Source organism: Aythya fuligula, chromosome Z (assembly GCF_009819795.1).
Source record: "Aythya fuligula isolate bAytFul2 chromosome Z, bAytFul2.pri, whole genome shotgun sequence".
NCBI classification, from domain to species: Eukaryota; Metazoa; Chordata; class Aves; order Anseriformes; family Anatidae; genus Aythya; species Aythya fuligula.
Genome location: NC_045593.1, coordinates 10972091 through 10984217, shown reverse-complemented (window position 1 = coordinate 10984217; position 12127 = coordinate 10972091). Strand labels below are relative to the sequence as shown.

General features: G+C 61.1%; 1 protein-coding gene across 1 annotated transcript; it reads left to right on the top strand.

Annotated features, from left to right (window-relative positions):
* Positions 1–40: 40 nt before the first annotated feature.
* On the top strand, positions 41–11682 carry LOC116500503 (carbonic anhydrase 9-like). Its single transcript, XM_032205554.1, has 11 exons — positions 41–185; positions 5270–5299; positions 6200–6370; positions 8262–8404; positions 8784–8876; positions 9048–9114; positions 9316–9473; positions 9580–9721; positions 11229–11258; positions 11378–11471; positions 11619–11682. The coding sequence occupies exons 1-11, from the start codon at positions 41–43 to the stop codon at positions 11680–11682; spliced, it is 1137 nt and encodes a 378-aa protein (XP_032061445.1).
* Positions 11683–12127: the final 445 nt, after the last annotated feature.

The following is a 12127-nucleotide window of genomic DNA, read 5'->3' as shown; positions in this document are numbered from 1 at the left end:
CCCGTCCCGCAGCGCCCCGCACCGCGATCCGACGCCGGAGATGAGGTTGCGGGTCCCGGTCCTGGTCCCGGTCCCGGTGTCGGTCCCGCTGCTGGTCCTGGTCCTGATCCTGGCCGTCGCGGGCCGTGCTGCCGCCGGGCACGGGCACGACGACGACGAGGAGTCCCCGCACGGCAAGGAGAGAGGTGAGACGGGGGTGCGGGGGGACGGGGTGGGGGGTCCCGGCTGCACCGGGCACCCCCCATGAAAGGGTTTAGGGTCCTCGATGCATCAGGGCACCCCTGTGATGAGTTTAGGGTCCCCGATGCACAGGGTCCTCAGGGCATGGAGCACCCCTCTGATGGATTTAGGGTCCCCAAATGATGGGCACCCTTTATACATTGTGCTGGATTTAGGGTCCCCCGTGCACGGGCACCCCAATACACAGAGCACCCCTCTGCTGGGTTTGGGGTCCTCAGTGCACAGGCACCCCAATACACAGAGCACCCCTCTGCTGGATTTGGGGTCCCTGACCCACAGGCACACCAATGCACGGAGCACCCCTATGCCAGATTTAGGGTCCCCAATGCACAGAGCACCCCTCAGCTGGGTTTAGGGTCCCCGACGCACGTGTGCCCCGATGCACAGAGCGTTTCTATGCTGGGTTTAGGGTCCCCAGTGTTCGGAGCGGGGGTCTCCCTTGCTGGCTTGAGGGGCTGCCGTGCCGCCCCCGTTAGGGGCCCCCAGTGGGGCCGTGCCCCTCCGGCATCACGCAGCCCCACAGCCGCACGTCCCTGCCTTTGTCCCCGCTCCCGCCAACTCCGGTGCAGCCACGACCCCTGGCAGGAACAGCCCTGTTCCCCACCAGATCCTGTTCCTACTTTCCTGAGGGGCTCAGGGCTCCCAGCATGGGGTTTCAGCCTCCCGGAGGGGCTGGAGCTATGGGGCAGGTGTGGGGCTGCCCCACAGCTGCGGATGGAGCAGGGGGCTGGGGGCTGGGGGGTGCCTCCCCCCACCCTGTCCCGGGTGGCAGAGGGGGCTTCCAAGTTTTGGGATCCTTCTTTTAGCAAGGGGAATGCTCAATCCCTTTTGGTCTCAGTCCCTTTTCTGACCCGGAGGCTGTGGCGCTGCCAGCGTTCAGCAGGGATTTTGGGGCAGTGCCATGCCTCCGCTCGCCTGGGGCTGAGCACAGCGCGGGGACGTTCCCGTCCCAGCCTGGCCCGTGGGGTTGTGTTTCCCAGGCTCAGCCTGGTAGCGTGTCCTTGTTTCTTTGCCTCTGGTAAGAGTTGCCCTGACCTGTACGGGGACGGCTGCCATGCGGCACGGATCGGCGATTGTTCGGTGCCGGGAGCTGCTTTTGTTGCTGCGATGAATCACGTTCCTCGCCGGGCTGCGCGTGGGGACGGGGACGCGGATGCTCCTCGCCGCAGAGATGAAGTAACTCCGGCCGCAGGGCAGGAGGGTGCCAGGCTCCAGCTGCCTGGGGATGGGACTGGGAAAAGGGGACGGGGGGCGAACGGGCACCCCGACCACCCTGGGGGTCTGGCTGGAGCCCCGCGGGGGTGTGGGGTTTGGTTGGGACCCAGGAATGCCCCCATGCAGCCACATGTCACGGCGAGGCTGGCTCCTTTCCTCCTCCCAACGCGGGCACCAGGTATGGCCAGCGGCTGCTGGGCACCTGGCACAAGCTGCGGGTTGCCCTCGAGGCTGCCCAGCTCTGCGCCCCCTTCTTCTTCACCCCCTGATGCCTTCTTCCTCCGGTGGAGCCCATTTTTTAGCTTAATCCACTTTCACTTACCTCGTTCCCCAGCCTTAAGGGATTCCCCATTTTTCTCCCTCCTGCTGGCACGGCCCTTTTTGCCCAAGGCCCTCCAGCTGTTTCCTCTTTCCCCGACACTCACCGAGGCCACTTGGGTTCACGGGGAGCAGGAACAAGCCGCGGTGATTCCTGCCCTGTGCCTCCCCCTCCCTGCGGGATGCTGGCTGCATCTCGGGGCCCCACAGCCCCCCAGGAGCACAAAGAACAATCCCTGAGGCAACCTGAGCTGCCGGTGGCAGATTAAAGGCTGATCCCCAAGGCTCGCGGTTGGTCAGGGTTTAGAAACACACAAAAAAAGGAATTTAATGCAGCCGGGCTTGTGTGGGATCGGTGCATGCGGTGGTTGGAAGGGCATGGGTGCTGTGTGGGGCTGCTTGGGGAGTAAAAACAGGGCTGTGCTTGTGGGGCAGGGCTGGGGGCTTGCTGCTGTCCCATCCTGTGGGGTGCAGAGGTTTCCTGTGGGACTTGGCAGGAGGATGCTGCCCAGACGCCGTGCCAGCCCCAGACCTCGTGCCAGCTCCTTGCTGGCTGCAGATATGCTCGGGGAGCTGGCTGTGGGCAGCGTGAGCGCGGCGGCACGGCCCGTGTACCTTGATCAGGTTATTGCTTGTGAGGAAAAGGTGCCTGGACCTGTCTGCTAGGCTGGGATCGGTCTGCAGGGGCTGGTCGCTGCTTTGAGGCTTCCCCCCTGTGCATCTCTGCACGTCCTGGTGTCCCCCTGGCTCCCCGAGCATCATCCCACAGCCTTTGTCCAGGGCTGGTTCGGGGCTGGGTGTGAGCAGAGGCTGTGGCAGGATCCCAGGGCAGCCTGTGGCTGAGCACGGGGCATCGTGTGCCCGCCCGATAAGCAAGCAGGATGTCTGGAGCCATAAACTCCTGTCGGAGCCCACGGCGAGGAGGCACCAGGCAGCCCTGCTGCCATCAGATGGCATCGGCACGTGGCTGCCACCCCACGTTTGGGCATCCTCAGGTGCCCTGCGGGCTGTGCATCCCCTAAACTGCAAGCAGATGAGGGCAGAAGGGGCATCCCCCTGTTTTCACCCTATTCCCTGGCTCTGCTGAGGGTGCCTCTTGCTCCATGCAACCAACTGTGGGTCTGTGCCCGCATCCCTGCAGCAATTCCTGGGAGCAGCCTGCTGCTTTGGTGCCTGCTAGCAGCAGCCCCTGGCCCTGCTGGCTCCTCACCATGCCCAAAACTGCTCCTGCCCTCACCCCCAGGCTGCAGGACATGCAGAGCAGCACGCCGCTAATGGCAGCGCCTGCCCGGACCCGGCAGGAAAGTGTTGTTGGATGGTGTTGGATATCAAGGAGCGAGCGCCAGGATCCCGAAGTGGGAGGGAGCGAGCAAAGTGCCTGTGTGTGTGGGGAGGGGGGGGAAAGCACCAGAATGGGGAAACTTGGCTGATGTTGTTCCCCCCAGCTCAGGGAAGGGGGTGGGTTTGGTGCTGGGTGGGAGCGGAGGGGCTCCACGTGGCTGAGCACAAAGGCTTTTAGTGCCTGCAGCCGCAGCCAGCTCCTGGTAGAGCCCCGAAATATTTCCCTGCTGGGACCCCACCGAGGAGTCCTCTCCTCGCTCACCCTCTCCCAGTGCGCTCATCAAAGCGCTGGGCACCAGCTGTGCTTCTGCTCCCCCCATCCAACATTTTTGGGAGTGCTTTGCAGCCCCTGTACGTGCTCGGGGTAGGGCAGGGCGTGCAGAGAGCTGCAGCACCTCTGTTGTGGTGTGTGGCAGCGGTTCAGCGGCGAGGGGAGCCGGCCCCGTGCGCTGCTCGGAAGGAGAAGACGTGCTCCGGCGGGGAGCGTGGGAGGGAGGCTGAAATTATGCAAATCAGCGTTTGCGCAGGGCGGTGGGGTAATGCTGGTGACGAAGGGTCTGGTGCCTTGCAGGGCTACGCCAGGGTGGGTGCCAAAGGCTTGATCCCGTTGCCGGGCTGGGCTGGCATTGGTGCTCCCCTGCATCGCTCAGGGCAGGCACGGAGGGACCCGGTGCTGTGCCCAGCTCCGTGGGTGGGGAAATGCACTCAGGTGGCCTCGGTGCGTGGGTAGGTGCAGGTGGGTGCTCGGGTACCGTGGGACCCCCGGGGGAATCTTGTACCCTGGGTGCAGCTGCAGCCTTCAGGCTGTTGGATCCCCGTTTCCCTATAAAGGACCAAGAAATCTGGGGCTGCGAGCCCCTGTGGAGCCCCACCAGCCGCAGGAGCAAGCACTGGGACCTGGGAAGCCAGGGTGGGTGGCACGGTGCTGACGCAGCAGGGCAGGTGCCAGCACCGAGCTGTTGCTCAAGCTTCAGGTGGAAGGATGAGAAGCCTTCTGTCAAGGCAGAGTTCCTGGAGGTGAGCAGAAAAGCAGGGTGCCGGGGCAGGCTGTGCCGGTTCGGGCATGTGCAGCGCACCCAGGCACCGTGTGCCAGCCCCGTAGCTGCTCCAGACTCGCCACCCTCATGCTGCAAGAGGGGAATCCTACCTGGGAAAGCTGCTGAAGCACCTCTTGGGGGTCCTGTCTGTGCCCACTGCATCCTTGGCACAACTGCATGCTCATTCCTGCCCTGTGCAGGCAGCTGCATCGTGCCCAGCCCTCTGCTGGGCTCTACACCTCCAGGAGCACCCCACACCTTGGGCGAGTGACTCCCGAGCCTCTGAGGTGCTGCAGAGCGATCACCACCACGCTGTTCCCATATCCACGGCCCCGCTGTCCCCAGGCATCCACGGCCACCAGGGCTGGCTCCTGGCTGGGAGGAGGGCAGGATCCCGCTGGGCTCGGGGCCCCGCATCAGCTGCCTGGGCCTGGGAAAGCGTGCCTCTTCCTTTCTCACCCGTGAGCTGGAATCCACTCCTATTAATAGCAAGCGGCTGTCGGTGGCCGTTGTCAGTGGCAGGGCACTTGTTAGCCCCTGCTGCACCCCGTCCAGGCTAATTGGCACATGCACTAATAAGGGATGGAGATGTCTGGGGACTGGGCTGCGCCCTGGGGAGCTGAGGGAGCGGGGTGGGTGCTGGCCCCAAGCCTCTCCCACCCTTTTTGGGTTGGGATGTGCCAGCTGGGGGTATCAGCGCCGTGCCATTACGAGCACCCCGCTGAGAGCGAGCCCGAGGAGGTGAATTCGCTCTGTCCTGGTGCAGCTGGAAGAGCATGGGCACAGCTGCTCCGCGATGAAAGCCCGTATCTGCGACTTATTTTCCCCCCTTATAACGGTGATAACAAAGTGTTGAGCCCTGGAGTTTCCCCTCGGGGTGATGCACGCAGACCTCCCTGCTGGGAGAAGGCAGCTCCCCCTGGCTGTGGGGCAGGAGGAGGAGGAGTGGGGAAGCGAAGGCTGGGAGGGGGCTGGGGGTGCAGTGTGAGCCCCGGGACCTGCTGCTGGGGCTGTGAGCACTGCCTGTTTGCTGCCAACCTTTCCCTTCCATTCATGCTCTTATGTGTGTGTTTTTTTTTTTTTTTTTTTTTTTTCTTTTTCCCCCTTTCCTTCTCAAGGTGCTGGTGACAACCACTGGAGCTATGAAGGTAAATACCCTGCAGTTAATCCTGCTTTCCCCCACCACCCAGCGCACGCTGGGCTCGAGCCAGCCGTGGTTAATGATTACAGGGCTCCTGTGCGCACTCAGCGGCTCGCCCTTCCCTCATGCCTGACCCTGCTGGTTCAGTGGTGCCCGAAGCCGGGCACGGGTGGGCTGGAGAGCCCGGGGTGCTCCCATTTGGGGACAGCAGCAGCAGCTCTGCAGGGGGATCCCCAAAACCCTCACGTTGGGGTGCCCTTGGGGCCGGGCTTCCCCCCCAGACAGGAGCTGGCCGCATCCTATGCCAGGCTGGGCTCCCCAAGGCTGGACTTGCAGCCTGTGCTGGGACTTTGACCTGCCCAGGGATTAGCTCGTGTCCTCACCCTTGCCCTCTGTCCCCTGTCCCTCTTGTCCCCTAGGCTGGGGCTGGCCTGAAAAGCGCTGGAAGCAGCCCTCTGTGGTGCGAGGGGAGGTTTTGGGGACATCACCCGTCCCTTTGTGGGGCCGGCACCTCGCCACCTGTGGCCGTGGGCGCGCGTGGCCCTGGTGGCACCGTGCTGGAGGGGCTCACGTAGCAGCAGGAGAGGCAACAAGCAGCCAGCGTGTGATGAGCTGCAGGCTCCTCCGCCTGCCAAGTCCACTTGTAAATGATCTTCTCGCGCTCTTCCCAAACACCCCAAAAATAGACTTTTCTGGCAGCTCACCGCGCTCGGAGCCCTTTCGTGGCACAGCTGCGCGCCGTCACGTGGCAGCAGGGAGCTGCTCCCGAGCTAGCTTGGTGGAAACCAAGCCTGTGAGCGAGGTGCACTGCCCAAACTACACCTGCCCCTTCCCTCCCACCCACCCCAGTTCCCCCTGGGGGTCTCCTCGCTTGGCTGGCCTCACCGCTGCTGCCTCCCCGTTGCAGAACCAGAGCGCTGGGGCGAGCACTACCCGGCCTGCTCGGGCAACAAGCAGTCCCCCATCAACATCGAGACGGAGAAGACCATCTTCAGCCCCGAGCTGCAGCCCATCCAGCTCTCCGGGTACAGCCTGCCCGCCAGCAAGAAGTTCAACCTGAAGAACAACGGGCACACAGGTGGGTGCGAAAGGCACCGGCTGCTCCTGGCAGGACCAGGCTTCCCTGAAACCCTCCCCGTGGCTCTGGGAGGGCTTTGCTCAGGTGCTTTCCTGCCTGGAGGGGAGAAACCAGGAGATGGAGAGCTCACAACTCACTGCCTTTGGGTGGTGGCTCCGGGAATTTGTTATAATCCATGTTTCCTCTAAAAACATGCCCCTAATACTTCTGGTGCACGTTTGCAGGCATCGTTTCCACTTTCAAAGGACTGGTTGGTCCCTGGTGCGATTTAGCCCTAAAGGTACCCACCCCTCAGTCTTCTAGGACACAGCTTTGGCCAATTTAAAGCCCGTGCTTCAAGACGCTATGTCAGGATCTTAAGGCACTTTCAGAAATTGTTTATTTCCCTTCTCCAGTTTTAGAAGGGCTATAAAGCCCTTCTAAATACTGCATGCAGATACATGCACTACCTGGCATGGCGAGACTGATACTACGTTAACATAAATGGATTCCGTTCCAACTTTTTTGGGGGGTGAAAAAAAAAAAAAAGAAAAAAAAAAAAACATTTCCTTCCTGCCCTGCAGCTGGAGATGGCAGCTCCTGGCTGCCACCAGGTCTTTCTAGGAGCACCTCGCTCATCCTGTGCGCGCCGGTGGCTGCCGGTCCCCAAGAAAAGCTGCTGGGGACAGCAACCTGCTGAAGGTGTGATAAAACAGCCCCGTGACCCGATGCAGCACACTCGACCAGTCGGACTCGCTGCGTGCCCAGAGCTCTGTTTTACAGCCTCCCACCCCAGCATGCCTGCATAGCTGAACGGGTCGAGCTCAGCGGTTGCTATTTTGGACACCCTGGCATCTGGCGTTGCTTGGTGTTCAGAAAGCGCTCGTAACGTTTTCGTCGAGAGGGCTGGGGGGTGAAGAAGTTTCTCATCTGCTTATAAGATGCTTTTTTTAAATTATTATTATTATTATGGTGACTGCCCGCCTCCTGTGATCGTTCTGAAGAGCCGGGATATTTCTGTTGTCGCTCCTCCTTATACAACACGTTCGCTGCACAGACTTTTGCAAGGGCCTGAAAATGACTCAGATAAATACTAGGAATGCCCTGATCTAGATACACAAAAGAAATGTTGAAGCAGGTAAATCCCCGGGGAGGGAGCAGTGTCCCGCTTCCTGTATTTGAGTTCTGTGTCTCCGAGCCCAGTGGCAGGCAGCACAGGAGAGGACAAATGACTCATCACAGCCGCGTTGTGTTCCTAATCCCAAACCTGTGCCCTGGCTGGCGATGTGACTGACACTTCACCTACAGAGGCATGAGGAAGGAAAAGATCTGACGTTAAGAATTGGAAGGTGCTTGGAGGGAGTGAACAGCTTTTCTCAGGGTCCAGGGATGCTCCTGGTGGCTTTGGTGCATGTCCCAGTAGCTCAGCCCTGAGGCGTGCCACACCACTGAGTGAGGGCTGGCTTTGCTAGATGGAAATTTTGGACTTGGCCTTGGCCAAAAATTCAAATCCTTGAGTTTTGCCTGCCGATCCTTGAACTTTGCCCACGGTCTCTTTATATTATCCTCGCATAGTGCATCAGTTGTTGGACAGCATCCAGCACGGGACTGCCTCGTGAGTCTCTGCAGAGGGGCAGAGCACTCTGAGCACTTCCAGCCTCAGGAACAGCCGCCCTGATTTATTTATCGGGGTGTCCTACAACCCCAAGCTGAAAGCCAAACCCTGCTGCATTTGCACAGCACTATCCACTGCCCCACCTACAGCCCCATTAGAGATCAAAAGCGAGTCTGTTTGCTGTCTCCAGCTTCCACCAGCCCAGGGTGGCTCTTTCCCCCAAGCCACCTCCTCTGCAAACCTGGGGCGGACTGGACTCTGTGTTTTACTGACCGACCTCTCCCTCCTGCCCCGCAGTTGTCCTGGAGCTGCCCGAGTCCATGGCCATCACGGGTGGCTATGCCCAGCAGTACCGAGCCAAGCAGCTGCACCTGCACTGGGGCTCCCCGACGACAGCCGGCTCCGAGCACACGGTTAACATGAAGCGTTTTGCTGGGGAGGTGAGGAGCCCTCGTCCCCCTCGACCGTCCTCTCCCAATGCTGGGCTAATGGAGAAGGAGTTTCCCCTGTATACAGCCTGCCCTGCCAGCTCCCAAATGGTTTTACCCCTTTTTTTTCCCCCAGCTGCTGTCCTCCAGTCCTGCTATCCAGGGCTGGTTTGCTGCCTGCAAGCAAGGCAGCTCCCATGGGCAGCTGTTCGTGCTCACTTCTATCCACTGGCACGTGTTGTCTCCATCCCACCTGCACATTTACCCCTAGCAGGGATGCTCAGTGTAGCTGCACGCCTCTCCCAGCCCTTGCAATGGTTGGGGAGCCCCCGTGGGGCTGTGCACCTCTTTGGGGTGCCCAACCTGCAACGAACTGTGTGTTTCCCTCCAGCTCCACGTGGTCCACTACAACACCAAGTACGAAAACTTCAAGGTGGCGTTGGGCTACCCGGATGGGCTGGCCGTGCTGGGAGTCTTCCTGGAGGTGAGAACCAGAGCCCAGACCTGGGCAAGGAGGGGTGGGAGTGAGATCGGGGTGGGCGTCAGGGGTAATTCTGGGGACCCGCAATGGTGCTGGTGCCCCTGGCGAGGAGGGTCCAGCAGGACAGGGTGCCCCTCGCAGGCAGCCAAACCTCCTTTTGCTGCTACATTGCAGGTCGGGCCGAGGGAAAACCCTTACTACGAGGAAATAACCAAGCATCTCCACGAAATCCAAGGAGAAGGTAAGGCTCCCAGCAGAGAAAGCCCTTGCAGTGGAGAGGAAGGGAGAATCCCTTGCCCTCCCTGGCACACCGGGTGCATGCAGCAGGGTGGTGCGAGGCTGGGCTGGGGGATGCCCTGGGTCGGGTGTGCTCCGTGAGCCCCGCGCTTGGTCCCGTTCCCCTCCCTGGGGCTGCCCTCACTCCCCTGCCTTCTCCTCCCAGATGAGGAAGTCATGGTGCCCGGGTTCAACATCGCGGGCTTGCTGCCCGACAGCCTGCACCTCTATTACCGCTACAACGGCTCCCTGACCACCCCTCCCTGCTTCCAGTCGGTGATGTGGACGGTCTTCAACCAGACCGTGATGCTCTCCCATGACCAGGTCTGTCGGGGCAGCGCCCGTGCAGGTCCCCGTGGATGCCGTGCGCCGGGGCTTTTTGGCTCCCCAGCACAGCGCGCACCCTATTCACCCTGCTCTCTCCTCCCAGATCTCGGTGCTGGTGACGAGCCTGCAGTACGACCACGGCAAGCCCCTGCAGAATAATTTTCGGCCGACCCAGGCCCTGCACAAGCGGTGGGTGCTGGCGAGCTTCGAGCCCACCTTGTCCCGGGAGAGGCAGGTACCCACAGGTAAGGAGCGCGCGAGCACCCTGGGGGTGCACCGGGCTGCCGAGGCACAGGGCAAGAAGTGGGGCGAGGCTTCTCTTAGGGGAATGCATTTTTCTAATGGGTTACCCTGGGTTTTGGAGCAGGGCTGGGGGTGTCAGGCTGGGTACTCACCACCCTGCTTGAGGACAAACAGAGGACGGTTCCCTCGGTGTGTCCTCGAAGCCCTTTCTGTCACCGGTGGTTTCCAGCTATGAGTAGAAGTTCCTGCTAGCCCTCAGGTGCGACTATCACTCTGCATCACTGTGTCGGTGCCCCTTTTCGGTTCTCTGAGCTCGCTTGGGGCTTTTTTTCCCTGTCCAACATCCTGTTCCTCCTCCTTTCCGCTGGCATTTGTCGCCTTGTGTCAAGGTGACTAATAGAAATAGCGCACAGGATGGGTCCCGGGCCCCAGGGGAATGCCTGGCTAACCGCACAGTGGTATACCACCTCTCCTCACCACCACACCTGCAGCCAGCTCGTTAAGGGCTGCAGGATTTAATCACTGTGGTCCTCGGCCTCACTCGCAGCTTCCCAGACGGCTCCACGGCAAATGCTTCACTGAAGCCTGGGGAGATAAAATCTACCGCATTTTCTTTGTCTGGAATATCACTTATCAAAGAAGGATATCGGGTTAGGCTGGCATGCTCTATCTTTGGTAAACCTGCTAGAAACATTATCGTGCTCTCCATTTACCTCCGAGCCTTTTCTTTTACCCCTTTCTGCAGAAGCTATTCCTCAGCAGGCGCTGGCAGAGGCGAGGGGGCGGAGGTGCAAATGAGCTCACCTCTTTTCTTCCCCTGTTTGCTATTTCTATCAAACCACCCCAAACAAAGCCTTTGGCCCCGAAGTCGTGTGTCTGAGTGCCGGGCTGGTGTCCCTGTGCTCCCGGATGAGGTTGCTGGTCCCCACAGACCTCACAGGCACCAAGGTGGTGCAGCCTTCCCCGCTCCACACTGCCCCGTGCACCGGTGGGGCTGGGCCCCGTCCCACCTCGCTTTCAGCTCTACCTCCTTCACCCACGCTTGTTGATTTTTCCCAAGCTGGAGGGTCAGGAAAGCTGCTCTGTGAGCTGCTGGATGCTGGCACTGATAGTGCCACCCGGCGCGCGATGCTGGGGCTGTGCAGGTGATAATGCTGCCGGGGCAGAGCAGCGCTGCTGCGCTAGGTAAATATTGCCTGGCACAGGATTTAGGGCATGGGTAGGTGGTGTTGTGGGCTGGCTGTCCCCACGTGGGGAGCAACGAGAGCAGCCCAGGTTTGGCAAAGCCTTGTACTGGCACTTTCCTCCCCCCTGACTGTGCCGTGTCTCCTGGGGGTGGTGGCAGCAGGCACAGGAGGTGCTGGCCCTGGGAAGGGTGCTGGGGGACACCCAGTGGGGACAGGGGTCCTGGCAGCCTGGTGCTGAGCCTGGGGCATGCAGCCATGGGGAGGCTGTTCTGGCATCCCGACAGCAGGCTCTCACACCCCTCCTTTTTTATTTTTTCCTCAGCGGGACAGACCAGCTCCTCGTTTCACGCAGGTAAGTGTGCTCAGCCGAGGCTGCTGGCTCCGTGTCCCCGCCAGCCCTGTGTCCCCCCCTGCCCCCCTCACCACCACCACCACCACCCGCCCCGTGACGTGCCTCTGCTGGGCTTGCAGGGGACGTGCTGGCTGTGGTCTTCGGGGTGCTCTTTGCCATCACAGCATTGGCCTTCATGTACTACGTCTACAAGCAGCGCAGCCAGAACGCACGGTGAGTGGTGGGCAGAGCAGGGTCGGGGGCACCGCTGTCCCCCCCTCCGTACCCCTGCACACTGCTGTATGGGAAACGAGCATTATGCAGATGAGTTATCGGGGCTTCCCTCTCTACCCTAACACCCTGCTCTTTGTCCCACGCCAGGCTGGACTCACCCACCAAATCCAAGGTCATCTACACGGCGGCCACCACCGAGAACACAGCGTGAGCCCCGCGGCTCAGCCCCGTCCCCTCGCTCCCACCCCGGGCTCGGGGGGCACCAGCCTCCCCCGGCTGCACAGACTGTTCACCTGGGGCAACGCCCAGCCCCAGCAGATATTTTTGTTACAAAAAACGATAAAAACGTTAATAAAAAAGGTCAAAAAGATGTAAGAGCTTCCTGTGCTGCCGGCCACCTCTGCCGTCCCAGGAGCAAGCCGCGGAGCGACGCCGGACCCTTCCCATCGCAGAGCAAGCATCAGCCTCCATCCGTGCCCCAGGCAGAGCTCCAGAGCAAGCAGTGCGGGGCTCCTTGCACAGCCCGGCCCTGCCCTTCAGCGCCCTGGGACTTCTTCCTCCTCTTATTTGTGCAAAGCCTTGGAAAAACAGCTGCCGGGGCTTGGTAGGGCCGGAGCGCTGCAGAGGTGAAGGCAGCAGCCCCTCGGCTTCCTCGC